The 19,989-nt window shown below is 44.7% G+C and overlaps 1 protein-coding gene across 2 annotated transcripts in view; it reads right to left on the minus strand.

Moving 5' to 3' along the window:
* The window catches only part of babam2 (BRISC and BRCA1 A complex member 2), a 109,033-nt gene that overhangs the window by 5,198 nt on the left and 83,846 nt on the right, over nucleotides 1-19,989 (minus strand). For both annotated transcript variants that reach the window (XM_089005078.1, XM_089005079.1), the window contains exon 8: nucleotides 8,751-8,850. In XM_089005078.1, coding sequence (XP_088861204.1) covers nucleotides 8,751-8,850 — 100 coding nt within the window. The remainder of the gene's footprint in view (nucleotides 1-8,750; nucleotides 8,851-19,989) is intronic.

Raw genomic sequence — 19,989 nt, forward strand, 5'->3', positions numbered from 1 at the left:
AAAGAAAATTACAGTCGAGCAGAAGGAGATCATTGAAAAACACAAACGAGGTGTGCGTTTGTCTGGCTTCGCGTACCAGTACCAGTATGCAAAGTCGATCATTGCTACGTGTGGCTAAGAGTGTTTCTATGTTGTCTAAGCAACGGTCTCAGGCAATAGAAGAGGTTGAAAAACTTCTGTTGATTTGGATTAACAAAAAGCAGCTAGCAAGGGACCGTGTGAATGAGGATATTATCGGCAATAAAGCACGGCAACTTCACTTGGATATCATCAAGAGGCAACTACATCAAAGACCATTACAAAGGCAAATAAAACAACTGTAGTACACAGTAGAGTTTATTTCTTTAATTACAATACAGTAGCACATTTATTATACATGAAATAAGGTATATTTTGTGTAGTTTAAGGCTTATTTGGTAGAAAATTGTTTTATGGGGACCTGGGAACGGATTACTCTCATTTTCATTTTTTCTTATGGGAAATAAATGTTCTGCAGATGAACTTCTCGCCTCACACACATTTTCTGGGTACCAATTAAGTTTGTGAGCTGAGGTATCACTCAATATGTGAACGCTCTACAGGGGCAGCCTTGGAGATAAACTGGAATAAAAATTTTGGTGTGAAAACCCTCATGTTTGTGTTAACTGTGACTGACGTCAAAGATGCAGCCAGTTGGTATGATGACAATTACAGGATGCTTGCGGATATCATGTCATATCATTTATGGTGCTTGTCATATTAAGGGGTGACTTTTGTTCAATATTTGCAAATACAGTGAGACCTCAACTTACAAACACCTTATCTTACAAACTTTTCGTCTTACAAACGTCAAATTTATGAAAATTAAACCTTATAATAAGCACTATTTTCATAATACACACCCACCACGGCTGGCGGAGTGATCTTCGGCGGAAGCACACGACCGAACAGCCTGGTGCCTGGTTAAGTTACCAACAGTCCTTATGGAAGGTGACTCTCCTTCCATAAGCCATCAACGACCATCAAAAAGGTAAATCCAACTTTATTTTACAGCACAGTTTATTTCTTTAATTACAGTCCTCATGTAATGCGCCTCTCTTTCCAAACAGCAATTCCCTTTGACCTTCGACCTCCAACGCCATTCCATCAAGCCATAAATGACCATCACAAATGTAAATAAAGTGACTTAATAGCACATTTATTATACATAGAATAATGTATGTTATGTGTAGTTTTAAGGCTTATTTAGTTGAAAAGTAAATTTTATGGAAACCCGGGAATGGATTATTCCCATTTTAATGGTTTCCTATGGGATTTTTTTTTTTAGATACACACTTTTCGCCTTACACACTCTGTCTGGGAACCAATTAAGTTCGTAAGTTGAGGTCTCACTGTAGTCTCAACTGAGCGATGACAAACACTTCAAAGTGCAGTCATGAAAGTGTTTGAATATGTACCTGTTCAAATAGATTTTTTTTTCGATTTGTGGATTTTTGTGCTTTCTTGGGGGGGAGCGCTGAGGGTTATTTGAAATTGCCACACTGAAAATGTTCCGAGACAATAAAATAAATTGCTGCAATTCCCAAATGCAAATTTAATAAACCTGCTAACTGTCACGTTTTGCGAGGTGGTGATGGCGGGTGCGGATCCCAAAAAGCAGGCAGAAGGGAGCAGGAGGTTGTTTGACAAATTGTATTAAAATAAAGGTCAGCAGGAACAAAATGTAAAACATCAAAATCATCTGAATGGAAAAAATACAAAGTATCAAAAGAAGACCAAAAGTAAAAGTCCGCCAAGGTTAAACAAACACATACACAATGCATGCAGCAAACAAGCAGCAAACAAACAATGAACCGGCACCGGATGGTCGTGCCGGGTGTCCTTTTAAGTGTCAATGATTAAACGACCAGCACCTGTGCAGGTGTAGGCGGGGCCGACAGCGCCCCCCGTTGGTCGCCAACCAGATCATGACAGTACCCCCCCTTCAAGGGGCTGCTTCCAGAAGTCCCAACAATCTCCCAAAAGGTCCACTCGCCAGGGAACGGTCGGTGGAGAGGGCAACCGCTGCCTCTCCAGCATACGACGGGCGGCGGCCTGATGGGAACGGGACTCGGCCTGGGGTGGACGAAGACGCGGCACGGATCGTCGTGGGCGTGAGTGCGATCCCTCTCGCACGTTCACGCGACGGCGCATGGCTCTGCGTGGACGTCGAACTGCCAGGCGCAGAATGGCACCCCGTACGGCCGTATGGGACCAGGTCTCGGCCGGACGCCGACGTGGGCGTGAACTGCCCGGCTCCGGGGGAACGAGACCAGTCCAGAGCCACTCCGGGATCCAGCGGTGAGTGGGGTCTCGGACTGACGTTGACGCGGACGTTGCACGGCTCGTCGTGGATGAGACTCAATTCGTCATGCACGACGACAGCGTGGCTGGACGTGGGCGTGCAATGCCAGTCACCCAGTGTCACCCTGGACGGCCACCTGGAAGGAGGTCTCGGCCGGACGTTTACGTGGACGTTGCGGCTCGTCGAGTGACACAATTCAAACTCGACGAGGCTTGCGCTAACGTGGACGTAGCACTGCCAGGCACAGGGTGGAAATGAGACGGGTCCGATGTACCTGCGAGATCCGATGGTGGGCCGGTTCATTCTGTCACGTTTTGCGAGGTGGTGATGGCGGGTGCGGATCCCAAAAAGCAGGCAGGAGGGAGCAGGAGGTTGTTTGACAAATTGTATTAAAATAAAGGTCAGCAGGAACAAAATGTAAAACATCAAAATGATCTGAAAACAAACAATGAACCGGCACCGGATGGTCGTGCCTGGTGTCCTTTTAAGTGTCAATGATTAAACGACTAGCACCTGCGAGGCTGCAGGCAGGGCTGACGTCGCTACCCGCTGGTCGCCAATCTGATCGGGATGACCAGCACCTGTGCAGGTGTAGGCGGGGCCAACAGCGCCCCCCGTTGGTCGCCAACCAGATCATGACACTAACACAAAAAGATGTCTGTTTTTTTTTAAATAACACCACCATTCTCCTCAGGAGGATTGCAGGCGGGCTATGGTCTATCCGAGAGGCTGGGTACCCCCCAAACTGATACCCAGTACATCACAGTGCACATTTAATTTTCATGAGAACGTTCACATTCAGCGCTGACAGGCAGTTCAGGATATTGAAGGACATGTTGTAGACAAGTGTATTGTATTTTGGCAAAAATGTTCGCCATTTAAAGGGCAGGTAGCACATTTTCATAAGTGGTTTAACAGTGTTACACTTGGAAGTGACAGTAAAGAGTGATGAAAAACTCTTGTTCAGCGGCATTTTGGCCACCATGTCAATCTAAGAAAAATAGGCGCCGAGAAGCATTTGGAGTGAACCTGCCCAGAATGTCAACAAAGCTCTGGCTGAGAGAAACATTAACAGAGGTCAAGATTGTACCAGTTGCACACACCTTCACAAGTCTTCCTTTTAACACCTGGTAGTGAAAGAGGATGTTAAATTTAAAACTTGGCCAGTTTAATTTCAACATGTAAGGGTTTCATTGTCTTTGAAATTTCATATTTTTTGTCCATTTACATCCATTTTCTCCTAGATTTTCATGCCATGTCCAAAAAAACACAAGAAATGTTGGTGACTTAAATCAAACCCAATGTTTTTTAGTGTGTGTGTCACAATGTGTTTTTAGTGTCGTGTGTAAAGTCGCTGACAAATTCGACTTGTCACGTGAATAATTTGAAAGAAGACTAGCTCATGACATGGTTGGCAACTGCACAGGTGAGAATGCCAAGAGTCAGCCAGCCAACCATGAAGGAGACTGTGCTTCAAATCAAAAGTTTTTTTCTCTAACCAGGTTTTTTAATTGAGGAATTTTTAAAAGTAAGTTTAGAAAGGGCTGTGAATGAGTGTGAATAGGTGTGACAAATACAAAATGGTAAAAAAAAAAACATTGCTCTTAAAGACCATTTAACTTGCAAACTTTACCACAGTCTCCTTTCAGTGGATGCATGTGCTGATATCCTTTTTCCATTAGGCTTTTGCCACCAGCAAAACAATAAAAAGATAATTAGACGTAATAGTTCAAAGACAATTGCTACCTTTAATTCTAAAGAGGCCAGTTCAATTTTTTTGACAGACTTGGGGGGTCACGGCATTATTCGAGGCTAATATAAGCAAGTTAGATCAGTCCAAGAAATCAAGCACTCTAATTCTTTGTCTTCAGGGAGTAATTTAGCTCGGCACAGTAGCCCATTCCACTGGATTTAACACCCTGAGAGGAATAGTAAAAGGCTATGTTTACACTACCAGATGTTCTTTTGGCTACGGCAGCCTCGTTTGCCCCAAAAGTACTGTACTGAGTCATTTTGGCATGTTTTCATCCAAATTCAACTTTTATTTTGGACTATCCGTAACAAGACATAGATTTTAGGTCACGCTAATGCTGGAAATAATGCTGAAATAATTTATTATTGTCTTATGTTTTAAATATCACAAGAACATGGCCATCGAGATGTCTCAACTTTTTATATCCACTGCATGTGTGTATGACTGCTTTCAGGGAAGTGACAATGACTAACTTTCACACTCAGATCCACCTCCTCAAAAAAAAAAAGCGGAAGAAAAAAAAAAGAAAAATTCCCAACTCCACTTCATTGTGAATAGTTCCTTGAGCATTGAATGATGCAACACAGGTGATGTGGGTCTGGAGGTATTCTCGTCCGCTCACACCCATGACTGGATCTAAACGCTGTTTGTACTTTGAGTGTATTATGTTTGCTTATGGGTCCGCTTGTGCTTGCACGTTGGTGTGCATTTGTGTGTCGAAATAACACCAGCCACCTAGTGTGTGATGAAGACGCCCCTGTCAAAAACAAACCAAAAAAATAAATAAATAAATACATAAATTGGGAGTTTGCAAGTTCTCCTCGTGTCAGCGTGGGTTTTCCTGGGTTCACTGTTTTTCTCCCACAAAATCATGCATGGCAGACTGATTGAGCACTTTAAATTGTTCTTGATTTTTGTTGTGAATGGCCGTTTGTCCTTATCTGCCCTGCGATTAGCTGCCGACCAGATCCTCCCAACATTCGTAACATCGATTCCCTTCCCACCTTCAAATCCCATCTCAAAACCCACCTATTTAAAACTGCATTCTCTTGCGCTTGCGCTCTCTCTTGCTTCTATTTATAATTGTATTTTATTTATTGTATTCTATTTATAATTGTATTTTATTTATTATTGCATCTATGCTTGTCTGTGACTGCAGCGTGTCCTTGAGAGCTTTGAAAGGTGCTTAAAATGTAATGCATTATTATTATTATTAAAGGATTTGAAACTCACTCAACCTTTGGAATGAATTTTATGTCAGCTGTCATGCAACAAACACATTTGGGCTTTTACAACCGTCAGCTGGCAGGCAAGCAGGAAGTAAGGAGAAGGACTTTAACAGTATGAAAGTTAACAAACTGATGTACTATTTTAATTGTGTGGCAATAAGACAGGTGGGCTGAACAGAGACCCAAATTTATCGTGGCTCACTATTTTTGCACAACCCTGTGGAACAGTATTACTGCAAAGATCATTGTAGCTTTGTAGATACAAGACTTGAATAATTGTCAATGGTGTGCATTGCACAGCAGCAGATGCTTTAAAACCAGGACTTCCTATATAATTGCACAACTAAAGTTCTACGAGAATGACTGCTACTGTTCACTTTTAAAATGGTGCAACAATGATCTGCACCAACAGCACCTTCGTAGTATCGTGCTCAACTACCGATCACTTTATCTCTGCTCGAACTTTGCACACTGTCTCCTAGCTGCCACTTGGTGGGACTACGGCAGAACGGTACCTTTATATGACGGAAAGTCAAAGTCAAAGTCAGCTTTATTGTCAAACATGCTAATATGCATGACATACAGCACAGATGAAATTAAAAAAGACATACAATTGACAACAGACAATACATGTAATTTCTGAATGTAAAGTGAGGAGTGACGTATGTAAAGTCTTTCGAAACTTATTTGTCATGTCCTTGCTCACCTTACTGATCATATTAGTGTAGCCTGTACTACTCGAAAAAAAATACGTGTGTATTTTACATATGTGGCCAATCAGGATGATTCTGATCTCATTGTAACATCATCAAAGTCAAGTTAAACAATCATCCAGTCAGTTCAAATCCCAAATTATTATTGTAACCTTTTATTTTTCTCTTTCAGTATAAATGACAGCTTTTGCTTTTACTGAATGTGAATGCAATTTCCTTTAGTGAGTTTCTGACAGTTCCGTGAATTGATGTTGACTCAATTTTCCTCCCATTTATTCTGCTGTGCAATTTTTGATACAGACTATGAACATCCAACATTTGCCAGGGAGCTTCTTTGAGAAGTTTTATTATACAGTTATACCTTGGCTTACAAACTTAATTGGTTCCCAGTCAGAGTGTGTAAGGTGAAAAGTGTGTATCCCAAAAAGTAATTTCCCATAGAAAACCATTAAAATGAGAACAATCCGTTCCCATGCCCCCATAAAACATAATTTTCTACTTTTTAATTCTGTAAGCCTTAAAACTACAGAAAATATACCTTATTTTATATGTTTAATAAATGTGATATGGTATTATAATTAAAGAAATAAACTGTACTATATAATAAAGTGGTTTTATTTACCTTTGTGATGCTCGTTGATGGCTTGATGCAATGGAGTGGCCGGTTTCATCGGCATTAAACACTTGATGAGGAACATAGCCTTCTTCTTTCACCATCTTGAGGAATGATCCCTTGTAGGTGCTTTCTCTGCGATAATTTACCTTATTCCTCATCAATTGTCTTCTGTTTAGCTGGGTTGTTAGCTTTTTGCATCAAGTGTACTTGTGCGGGTTATTTGTGGAGCCTGATTGATGGGAATTTCAACCTTGCAGTCTACACTCTGCCTTTGAACTATCAAAGTTGAAACGAGTCCAAATGTCACTGTTTTCTATTCATTTTGTCACTTTCTCTCTGTTGTCTGCCTTGTTGTTCATAAACCGAGGTATCACTGCAGTAGCGCTGACCAGTACGATTTACCTGCGGATGAACAAGATTAACTTGCCGCAGGTGATAGTTTTAGAAATGAGATTTACAGGTTGGTTCAGGTTTTTTTTAATACATTTTTTGCTCTGTTTACAAAAACAGAAAATTGAAATTACTTAGTATTGTCTCATGTCTGTGATTGTTTTTCCCACCCTACAAAAATAAACAACTGAATGTACATCTTTTGACACTATTGATTCAATACATTTTGCCAGGGGTTGTGGATTCACTGTTAAAAAATAAATACAAATAACTAACAAAGACACGATCTTTATTAGCAGGAGACCTCCTGAGGGCAACAAAACAAGCAAGAACCAATGCATGGAAAGCCCTAAGGCCAAGTCATATGTTTCATGACAGTTTGGGTCTGGCCTGATGTCAATCCTCCTAAGCAGGTTTTCAAGTTTCAGAAAACAAAGAGGGGTGGGGACTGTTTCCAGTTTTTTTTTTTTATAACAGATGCCCGCAGAAGCTATTTGGGTATTGTATAGATTACACAAGCAAACATAGGGGAAACAAAACCGTTTTCATCAAAACCTGTTTGCTAACTTCTCTTCAAAAACAATGATAATTGAAGTTGATTAACGTGAGTAAAGGTAATGTCATGTTGAGTGAATATGCTCATACTCAGTTTAGGGAAGACAGTAGAAAGACTATGTATGGTATGGATGGGTTCGTCCAAGTTACAAAACATTGGATATTTTGCAATCATGCTGCATGGCAAGATGAGGGTAAAATATTCTGCTCTTGATTGGTTTTAATGGTAATTTAATTAAAGAATTGGTGGGATTCGGTCATTCAGGGACTCCCTCACCCAAGAATGCAGGTAAATGCAAAGGATACAGCTAATGCAATGTTCATTGTGTGTGTGTGTGTGTGTGTGTGTGTGTGTGTGTGTGTGTGTGTGTGTGTGTGTGTGTGTGTGTGTGTGTGTGTGTTTATGCATGGCATGGGGGTGGTGAGGGACGTTGACTTCCCTCGGGAGAAATGGCAGTGGCATTCCACTCAGTCTACACGGCAGACCCACCTGTCAACCTACGGAGACCAAGGAGCGCTCAGACGGCCTGTGGATTTTGGCCAGAGCGCCCACATGAGCAGACGACAGAAAAATGTGCATGGATGCACAAACGCGCATCAACACAAACCTAGGCTTGACAAAAAGTCATCTTGATTGGACACACATTCTGTGTGGATTGCAATATTAAAGTATGGGGTGAAAAGCCATTTGTGACCTGGAATAATAAATTGAGTCACAGGGACCAATATTTATGAAAAAAAAAAAGACTCCAGCCTTCCAATGATTATTAGTCATTGCGCTACACTACTCATGACATTGTCATTTATATTTACATTCAAAGCATCCGTTCCCTCTCGGCCCCTCAGATCCTCATCCCCCCTTCACCTCTATGTGCCCTCTGCCCGCCTCACCACGATGGGATGCAGAGCTTTCAGCCACTCTGCTCCCATACTCTGGAAATCAGAAGCTGACCAAGACCTTTTTTTATTTCTTTTGCTTTAAGCTAATTTTGCAACAGCATGGAATTAAGACCTAAGTCCAAAGTCAGCAAGAGGGAGTTGTCAGCTTGATACTGACACCTGTACAAAGTACTTGCAAATTTAGATCACTAGTGGTAATTGCTAAAGAAATAAAAATCAAACACTATAAGTATTATTGTTATTGATTTGTGTACAATAAAAGCATATTTACCTTGTTGGTGAGTAACTGGCAGATCTGGGGGACATAGTCAATCAAGCATCCTCCACTAGGGAATGCTGGGATATGAAGTGCAGAGGCACCACCCAGAGCACTGTTTAGAGGGGGGGGGGGGAGAAGAAGATAGCCTGTCATTAGACATGTCGGGATTAGAAAACCTTCAACAAGTAATCTTCACTGATAAGGTGCTCAACATTGGAGACAAACACTCCATAATCAAAGACTCAACTAAGGCTTCTGCGTTTCTTCTCCTTCACTCTTTTTGTATTGGCATCATATCTGTCTTGTAGTATACAGCTTCATTAGTGATCAGACCATGCTCATTTATTCAGGAACTTTGCTGCTGCAGTTCCCCAATGACTAACCAACCGAGGTTGGTCTCCCTCATTTTTTTCTCTCATCTGGGGCAAAATAAAAATGGAATACCCCGAGGACGAGTTAAAGGTCTGAAAGAGCTGCTTAGTGCCTTTTATTGCCTCTACTGTTGCTGCTGCTGCTGCTTTCTATTATCATCATATTCTTCATTATACATGGTCACAGGCAATTTCAAAATGAGATGTCATTTGAAAGCAAATGTGGACAGTTGTTGTTGAAGAACCACAGAAGGATGTATAAACTGTCACAGTCTGCGACATTACACTAAATGTCACATATACCTTGAGGAATGTAAAATAAAAACAATACTATTTGTGTGAACGCTAGTCAGAGGACAGTCATGATCGCACAAATTCCCCCGGATGAGCAATTCTTCGTTAGACAGCACTTTAACCACATTCTTTCTCCTAATCATGATTGACTGCAAACCTGAGGTCAACCCACATTTCCAGAGAACTGTAACGTATCAAAAATAAAGTATGATTGTGGGAATAAGAAGGTGGGTGGAGCAGAGAATCATCTGTTTTACCTTAGCGTCATCACCCAAATCTTTATGGGAAACATGTTGTCATAGAGTTCAGCAAAAGGTCAGCAGAGACTCATTGCTCTCAGAGTTGATGCAGGTCTGAATACTACTCTTTGTCCAACTGCTGGTTCCTCATCTGCTGCTCTGTCATGACATCACATCACACCATTCGGTTTAACCTGTTTACAACTCAGTCGAGTGACAGGTTGGGGTTCTTTTTCGAAAGAAATTCACGCATGCTGGTATAAGGCGGCTTCTTGTCCCTTCCTGAGAATTTCAGAGCCGCTATTTATTTACAGTGGGCTTTGTGCATATAATTAGCATTAGGATGTGCATTTTACCATACACCAAACAACATTCAATTGGAAATTGCTCACAGCAGTGAAAAGACAAGCCTGTGAAAGGGAAAATCTAAATAATGCCCATCTATCCACCCACAGTTCTAAGAATAGCGTTGCATCATTCAAATGGAAATGCAGACCCAGTGAACATAAAATACACTGTGATATTTTTTGTTTTTCTGCCCGTTATTTGTGTCAAAGGGTTTACAACCTTTTTTCAAATAGAGGTAATGAGATATTGGTCATTCAAACAGTTAATAGATATCTATCAAAATCTAAAAATTGGCTTAACATCAATTTGCATGTATTTATTCTCCTGCGAAGAAACAACACTAATCACTGTCGCTTTCAATCATATTTAATGACATCCATCCATTCATCTTGACTTGTGGCACGGCACTCCCCCGTACCCGCGTCGGATGGAGTCATGCTAACGTGGAGCCTGGCATGACCCCTCTAAGCAACACAGCTTACTGTATGACATATTTACAGTAGCAGTGTGCAGAAACATATGAAAACAAACACATAAACACACTCATGCTCAATGTGACAAGGTTGCCTGTGACTTCATCAACCAGAGAGATTATGTTGTGTGACTCAGGTGGATGGTGACGAGACTCAGCTTGTTTGTTTATAGAGCGATTTTTGTGTATGTGTGTGTGTGTGTGTGTGTGTGTGTGTGTGTGTGTGTGTGTGTGTGTGTGTGTGTGTGTGTCTGTATACAGTGACAGTGTAAGAGCAGTTAATAGATCCGTTGCAGAGTGCAGACATGATTCAACCAATGTGAAATATAAAGCAAAGGAGTAAATTCACATGATGTTTCCATGCAGCAACAATTCCATCTAGATTGCCTTCTTCATTCCTGGAGGGGAAAAATGTGGTGGCCTCTGAGGATACCATATGCCACTGTATGGAAATAAAAACAAGTGGAAATCCATGTCCTGGTTGTAGGGTTAAATATTTCTGTGCCCACAATGTTGTACGAAATGTACTTACTTTTGATGTACAGTAGACAAAAAGAAACTTTTTCCTCAGACTTTATTGTCACAAGAGTTAAAGTTTTCAGTGATTGCTGTCATAGTCCAAGATGCCGCCCGAGTAGGCAGCCGTCAGCAAGTGCTCTCATGGGTCTTGCTTTTTTTTGTTGTTTTTGTCTTGTTTTGTGTTTTCTTTGGCACTTGGTGTTGTTGTGCGTCGTGTGTAATGGATACGGATTGTTTTTCAGCATTTTTGGCCACGACATTAATTAAGGATGAGACTGTGCTGTGCGGTTGCGCCTTTTCCACAGCATGAATATGCCAGTCCTGTTTTTGAATGGGAGGAATGTTAATATAATATATAATGGAAGTGAGCCAATGTAATATTTGTTGAAAAAAAGGATGTTTCGTAAGTGCCACAAAAAGCCCACAGGGCGAACTATCATAATTCATTCATTAGCATACAGTCTTATGATAAGAAAGGGACTTACAAACGGCAATTCCATTGGTGTCAGAATGTTTCATGAACGCCCATGCTTAATTTAGTAAGGCACTGCCAATCCACATTCTGCACGTCACAACGGTGCGGGTTTTTCGTCACTGACTGGCCTTCCTGCAGTCCATAGTGATCTGACAATCAAAATATGTAAGACATTATAGACTGCAAAATATGACAACAGACATCTGGGACTCCTGTAAAGTTAAGCAGTACAACAAGCAAGAATGGGGGAAAAAAATCCACCTACAAATCTTCAACGATTACTATTGAATGTTGTTAAAACGAAATGTGGTGTAACAAAGTCATAAACATAAGTCTGTTCCTGCTCTTTTGGAGTTTTAATCAGTTTAGCATTTAATTGAATACAGACTGAAAAGTATTCTCACATCAATGGATTCTGTTTTTCTTTCCATTTTACACGTCCTATACACAGTCTTCCTCACACACACACACACACACACACACACACACACACACACACACACACACACACACACACACACACACACACACACGCACACACACACACACACACACACACACACACACACACACACACACACACACACACACAAACGCACGCACGTACGCACGCACGCACGCACACACACACGCACACACACACACACACACACACACACACGCACACGCACACACACAAACACACACGCATGCACGCACGCATTCACGCACTTATGCACGCAATAAGAGTAACCTCGATATGTGTGTGCAATGTGAAATGCCATGACTAAAACGCACTAAAAGAAAAAATATATTTTTAAGGAGGCTGGGAAGGGTACATTGACAGGGTGACTTGAGTGGCTTCAGAGAGAAATAAGTGTCTGCACTGGGGCGGAGTAGTGTCATATGGGTTTGGCGGTTAGCACTACATTTATTTATCAGACTGATAATTTTCAGACTGTGTCAAGATGTTTACAAAACCTTGAAATATATCTGATCGAAATGCAAAAACTTCCCAATTCTAACAAAACACCCCGAGAGACCCTGAAGAAGGGACATGGAAAACGGTTCATCCACACACAGGCACGTACACACAAACACACATCCATCAGCATCCAAAACACACAAACATGCGAGCCGGCACCTCAAGGCAAATGCAGATACACAAACATTAGCGCACCGCAGCCTAAAACTGTCTCTCTGTGTTGAGTTTTCTGGGCTCCTGAATATGGTTTGGGGGCAGAGACGGTGCCCACTCGATTCTTTCATGCAATGCAGCAGGTTTTCTGGGGGAAGGAGAGATGTATTCACCTCATCTGATGGGCATGGTACAATCAAGTAAACAAATAAGTCAACATGAAAAGATGGATGTGCTAGCTGATCACATTGCAGCATAAGCCACACAAGCCATTCAGGTGAAGACATGACTGTACATTTCAGAGTCTGAATGACGGTTCGTTTGACCACACCAACGCTTCATTGGGACCAAAATTGTATTATCCGTGTTTGACACCTCAAAGAATTACAATGGGGCTTTCATCTCTTTTGCACTTTATTGGCAAGGCTTTCGAAACATTTTTGGCCGTGTATGTTGCACTTTGTTCAATTTTGTTCATTCACCAAACGGAATAATTGTGGTGACCAGACCATAATATCCATTTCCTTTCCATTTTACACGTCCTATACATAGTCTTCCCCTCTTTCACACACACACACACGCACTATTCCACTGGTATTTATTGTCATTAACATCACAGAAGATATACGCATATCTCTAAACTGGGTCACAGTAAAAATTTAAGAAAAGCCTTCCCACTTATTTCCAAAGTACATTATATAAGTATTTGTCTTGCTCAAATGACTTATCAGTATTGTGGGGAAGGATTTTTTTGGGAAAATATTTTCTTCCATTTCCTCGAGCCCTAGTCAATCCAGAAATGTCACGATTCAGAGTAATTCAAGAATTTATGAGAAACGAGACGATAATCTACATGTGTAAGTGCAACCTTTACAGCCAGTACTGCACTTTTGGCTCTTCTTCTTTTCATAACTTTACTGATATAAATTGGGAATTTCTCCATTGTGAGCAAATAAAGAGTTTGTTAATATTATATCTAGGTCTGTAAACATTTGCAAAGGTATTTGTAAAGCTTTACCAGTCCAGCAAGACACAGTAAGGGCTGTTAGCTACAAATAGGGCGAACCTACCGTGTAAAAAAACAAAAAAAATACGTTTTTGTTAGATGGGAGATTCTATAGATTAATTCCTCTTGAAGGGCAGCCACGGATTCCACCATCTTTATCTCAAAAATAGTCAGATACTAAAATAAAAAAATAAAAAAATACTCAATTGTTACTGCCTGCTATTATGAAACTCAGGCATTTCAGAGTATATTCCTTCTGGATGGTTGATAACATTATTAAAAAAAAATATATTGTTGAAGTGCGCCAACAGGCACCCACATTTTTACCTTTGGGTATCTATTTTAGAGATAAAGATGGTGGAATCCATGGCTGCCTTTCAAGAGGAATTAATTAATATATATATATATATATATAGTTTTTTTTTCCTTTTGGTGTTTCAGTCGAGCGACGACCTTGCTGCGGAGTGCAGAGCGCTTCTCTTGCTTTTAAGTCCCACTCACTCACCAGTTTCCCTTTGAGGATCAGCCAGAGGGATCAGTGGAGGGGAATGGAGTGATAGAAAATGGTGAAGGATGGCAAGAGAGGAAACAGGCTGCAGACGCAGAAAAAAAGGCAAAGTGATGGTCGGGGGGTGGGGTGGAAAGGTAAGACGGCAGACAAAATTAGCAATGGAAAGACAAATCAGGCAAAAAAAGGAAAGCAGACAGATGAGCAGGAAAGGGAAAGACAGAAGGACGATGAATGCCCAGACAACACGGATGTAAATATATGTAGCCAATACTGTACCGTAATTGGGACACTCAAGAGCATTCAGCCCCAATACGCATGATGTTGCATTTACTTAAACAAGCTTCATCATTTAAAATTTACAGCAACTTGGATAAATGCTTGCCATATCTGTCTGTCAACAGCTTGCCAGAAAGAAAAAAAACACACACACAAAAAAAAACCCGGCAAACAGACACATTTTCCTCTTCAGCAGAGCCCATGTTGAGATAATGAGCATGCTCCAAGACTAAAAAGGGTCAGCAAGGAAGTGGGGAAACTAACAGGGCCATACATTTGCATATTTGCAATAAGGCAAGTACAGTAAAAGGTGGGTTAAGCGCACGTTCCTTTGTGAAATTTAGGAACATCCATGATGAATAACAAGTAATGTAATCATGCGCACATAACAAACTCGTGCATACATGCAATCTTTTAATTTTTTATTTTTTTGTAAACAACAGTGGAGAAGCTGCCCCGGGTCATGAATTAACACACTCCCACACAGCTGACAAAAAGGTGCACAAAAGCACATCACGGGTATATTCAGAAAGGGCCTTGATATGCATATGTGCAAATGTCTTTAGAGAAAGAGCCGAACACTGAAGAGGAAGAGGAGGGTGGCAAATGAGAGATTGGCTCCAAGTGATACTATGGAGCTTCTGCATTTGCACTGTTGCTTTCCTCATTTATCAACCCCCTCCGCTTCAGCACCATCAGCCACCGTTCTTTTTTTTCCCTTCAGCGCCAGAGCTCTTCAGTTCAAACGCGGCACCACACTGCCTTTAGCCTCCTTCTGTCTCATCTCCTCATGTAGCTGGCAGAGGAGGAGAGGCTTGAGCAAAACTGCAGAAAAGTAACATCCATACAATGTATGCTGCGAGTGCTTGGAGAATGCATATTGAAAGCAGAACCACTCACAGCCACAGCAAACCCAAAATATGTACTTAATTAAACCATGAGGCTATATTGTGTCTATACTAACCAGCCACCTATAAAGTAGAACCAATACAAAACACACACGAAAAGAAGGTATTTACAAAAACATTTAAGCTAATTGTAAAGTTCCTCATTTGACAAAAAAAGTACTGTTCTGAAAAACAAAGTGCTTTTCCAAAAAAAATTACCTTAAACATTTAAATTTGAGGCAGTGGGAATCAAAAACTGCCCATTATTATACTTTTAGAGGCATTGATGAGATTTTGAGACCCCTGGTCTCATAGTTACAAGTAAGGAAAAGTATTCAGTACACTTTTTCGATGCACGTAATATGTGCATTTCATCCCAGTTTTATTGTACATGAACGTTAGAAAATAAGTTAGGTTGTCAAATAACGATGGGAAGAAAATTAAGGGGATAGCATCTGATAAGATGAAAAGGTAAACACACTGGAGCAGGACAAAACACTGTCGGAGGAGCCGACATTGCACAAGGAGAGGGAGCGGGGAGGCGTTTGGCAACTGAGGAGGGGCAGAGGTTTGCTAACCTGGTGCGACGGGGCGTGTGCTTGTAAATAAACATCAGGTCAAGATTATTCTAAGCACGAAACCCCAGACCGTTGAGCCCCGGAGGTCAGTGTGGGCCCATACCTCTCTCTCTCTCTCTCTCTCTCTCTCTCTCTCTCTCTCTCTCTCTCTCTCTCTCTCTCTCTCTCTCTCTCTCTCTCTCGCTCTCTCTGCCCCCCTCTCTCTCTCTGCCCCCCCCACTCTCTCTCTAGCTCTGTCCCTCACTTTCTTACGTTATCTCTCCTTCTTTCTCTCTTTGTCTCTCTCACACACACACTCACACAAAGGAACGCAAATCACTCATTTGTGTGACAAAAACATAATTCAACAATTCAAGTCAACACCAACTCCATCCTGAGAAAGGCCCAACAGAGCCCAACATTTCTACACGGCTGTCATCAAATCCGTCCTGTGTTCTTCCATCACCGTTTGTCACTCCTCGTCAGGAGCGCGCCCCTCCCCTCCTGTCTCCTCCTCCGCTGCTCCTTGGAGCGGGCCCCTCCCTTCCTGGCTCTCCCGGCTAACGCACCTGTTCTCTACTCCCTTAATTGTGCCTTCTGGCTATAAAAGCCACACCTACCGTACGGTCGTTGTCTGCGTATTCCAGGAAGTTCCCCGTCACCCATACGCATGCAGTTCTGTCTTGTCATTGCCCTCGTCCTTGCCTTATTTTCTGTCAAATCATTTGTGTCTCAGTAAAGACTTTTTGTTGGAAACTCTGTCTCCCCGTGTATTTCGGATCCAACCTTTACCACCTTCCGTCGTCCCTCGAGTCCTGTCGTCATGAGTGGACGTGACATACTACGCCGACCAACCATGGATCCCGCCGGTGGAGACTCATAGCCGCCCTTTCCCTTCAGACGGAGCGGTCGAGCCAGCTGGCCCAAGCTATCGCGGAGGTCCGCCAAACTGCGTCCACGCTGGCTCAACGCTTACAAGAGGTAGAGACACGCCTCACCACCCTTACGGCCCCTTCCTCCCCTCCTGTGGGTAGGCGCGAGCTACAGCTACCTCACCCCTCACGCTATGGAGGCGAACCCAGGCGCTGCGCTCAGTTTCTGATTGCAGTGCTCGCTCGTGTTCGACCAACAACCCCACGCCTATGTTAGCGATGAGGCTAAGGTAGCCTTCGTCACCAGCCTGCTCACGGGTCAGGCAGAGACCTGGGTCCTGGCCGTCCGGGAGTCCCGGCCTGAACTGTGTGCCTCGTACCCGGACTTCGTGGCCGAGCTGCGCCAGGTCTTCCACCACCCAGTGACGGAAGTCGAGACAGAGGGGCTCCTCCACGACTGTGTCCAGGGTTCCCGTTCTGCCGCTGAATACTCGGTCGCCTTCCGCATCCAGGCCGCTGGCATTGGTTACAACGAGCGAGCGCTGAGGGGAGTTTTTCGTCGCGGATTGAGCACTGCTCTCAAGGACGTTGGCACCACCCTCAGCGAAATGATCGACATTGTCATCAGCTTGGATCATCGCCTTCGGGAAAGGCAGCGAGAGCAGAGCAACCAGCGGTCCAACGAACCCGGAAGCAGGCCCGGCGGCAGCGAGCGATCGCGGCGCCTGGAGGGGTCCCCCAAACCCATGCAGATGGGAGGGGGAAGCGATCGCACCAACCCCGGGGCTCGTCGCACCCAAGGCCCCCAGCCGAAGACCTCCAGCTCCTGTAAGTCACCGTCTAAGCAGTGACCGCGGCGACCTCTGGAGGCGACTAACACGGTACCCGTTACGCGATTGGAGCTGGATGGCGAATTAATTGGCCCTTCCAGCTTCCAAACTATACGGGCGCTAGTGGATTCGGGGGCCGATGGGTGCTTCATCGATCCCCAGCTGGCCGATTCATTGGGCTGCGAACTTATAGATCTCCTAACCCCCAAGGAGATTCTCGACCTTGATGGCCGACTACTGGCCAAGGTTACCCGCATCACGGCACCGCTAAAACGCAGGTTAGCGGGTAACCATACCGAACATCGCCAATTCCTAGTCATGCTCTCACGCAACGTGCCGTTAGTACTGGGCCTTCCTTCGGCGACGGCAGGGCGAGACCCCTCCCGTGGAGGCACGCCCGAAGCGATCTGTCTCGAGGGCGTGCCACATTGCTACCATGACCTGCGGGAGGCGTTCAGCAAGGACAATGCGCAATCCCTGCCACCCCACCGACCGTATCACTGCGCCATCGAAATGCAGCCAGGGGCTCCGCTACCGGACTCCAGACTATACCATATTTCACAACCGGAACAAGAAGCCCTGAGCACATACATAGACTCTTCCCTCGCGGCGGCACTCATCCGACCCTCGCGTTCCCCGCTCGGCGCAGGGTTCTTCTATATTGACAAGAAAGACGGATCCCTGCGTCCGTGCGTCGATTATAGGGGTCTGAACGACATCACCATTCGCAATAAGTACCCTCTTCCCCTCATGGATTCAGCCTTCGCGCTGCTCCAATCGGCGACCATATTTTCTAAACTAGATCTGCAAAGTGCTTACCACCTGGTTCGCATCAGAGAGGGGGACGAGTGGAAAACAGCATTCAAAACGCCCTTGGGGCATTTTGAATACTTGGTGATGCCGTTCGGACTCACCAACGCTCCCGCCGTATTCCAGAACCTCATTAATGATGTGCTCAGTGACTTTATCAACGTTTTTGTATTTGTTTATTTAGATGACATCCTCATTTTCTCTAAATCTCTAGAACAACACCGGCAGCACGTCCGACGGGTCCTGGCGCGGCTCCTGCAAAACCGGCTCTACGTGAAGGAAGAGAAGTGCGAGTTCCATGTCCGCTCACTGTCTTTTCTGGGGTTCGTGGTGGAGCAGGGGCAGATCTGGGCCGATCCTGCCAAAACCAAGGCGGTGGTAGAGTGGCCAACCCCGAAGACGCGCAAGTAGCTCCAACGGTTTCTGGGGTTTGCCAATTTCTACCGCCGTTTCATTCGCGGTTATAGTCAGAAGGCACCCCCCCTCACTAACCTCACTTCCACCAAAGTCCCCTTCAGGTGGTCACCCGACGCTGAGGAGACGTTCAACCGCCTCCGGCAAGCCTTTTCCAACCCCCCGTCCTTCGTCATCCTGACCCGGACCTCGCGTTCACAGTCGAGGTTGACGCATCCGAGTCCGGAGTGGGGGCGGTCTTGTCTCAGCACTCCCCGGTCGACCAGAAACTTCACCCATGCGCCTTATTCTCCCGCCGGCTCAGCCCCGCAGAGCGAATTATGATGTAGGGAACCGGGAACTGTTGGTGGTCATCCTGGCGCTACAGGAGTGGAGACACTGGCTTGAGGGATCCAAACACCCCTTCACTGTATATACCAACCACAAGAACCTGGCCGCCATCCGGTCCGCCAAGAGACTCAACTCGCGGCAGGCCCGATGGGCACTGTTCCTCACGCGGTTTAACTTTACTCTCCCCTACTGCCCAGAACACTCTCCCCTACTGTCGCAGAACACCAAGCCTGACGCCCTATCTCGCATCCACGAGCCGGCAGAGAAGGAGGAGACCATCGCCAACATCCTGCCGGCTCAACACATCCTGGGCGCCCTGCGGTGGGAGGTTGAGAGGAAAGTCCAGGAAGCCCTGGGGGGTAACCCCATCCCCAGGGGCTACCCGGTGGATCGCCTGTTCGTCCCCCCGCGCTACGCACAGGTCCCTTCCCCATCGAGGCCATCCTCAGCCCAGTCTCGGTGAGGCTCCGGCTGCCACCCACAATGCGGATCCATCCGGTCTTCCATGTTTCCCTCCTCAAGCCAGTGGAGACCAGCACCCTAGCCCCCACGCCTGCCCCCCCACCTCCGCCCCGGATGTTGGACGACGGCCCGGTCTACACCGTGCGGGAGATACTGGACTCAAGGCGCATGGGCAGGGGAGTGCAGTACCTGGTCGATTGGGAGGGCTATGGGCCAGAAGAACGTCAGTGGGTCCCCCGTTCCTGGATCCTCGACCCATCTCTCATCCGGGCATTCCATTTGGCTCACCCCTCCAAACCGGGTGGGCCGCCAAGAGGCGTCTGTTGAGGGGGGGGCACTGTCACATCCTCGTCCTCGTCAGGAGCGCGCCCCTCCCCTCCTGTCTCCTCCTCCGCTGCTTCTTGGAGCGGGGTCGTTGTCGGCGTATTCCAGGAATTTCCCCGTCACCCCTACGCATGCAG

Source organism: Hippocampus bargibanti, linkage group LG09, assembly GCF_051943395.1.
Source record: "Hippocampus bargibanti isolate YZ-2025 linkage group LG09, ASM5194339v1, whole genome shotgun sequence".
Taxonomy (NCBI): domain Eukaryota; kingdom Metazoa; phylum Chordata; class Actinopteri; order Syngnathiformes; family Syngnathidae; genus Hippocampus; species Hippocampus bargibanti.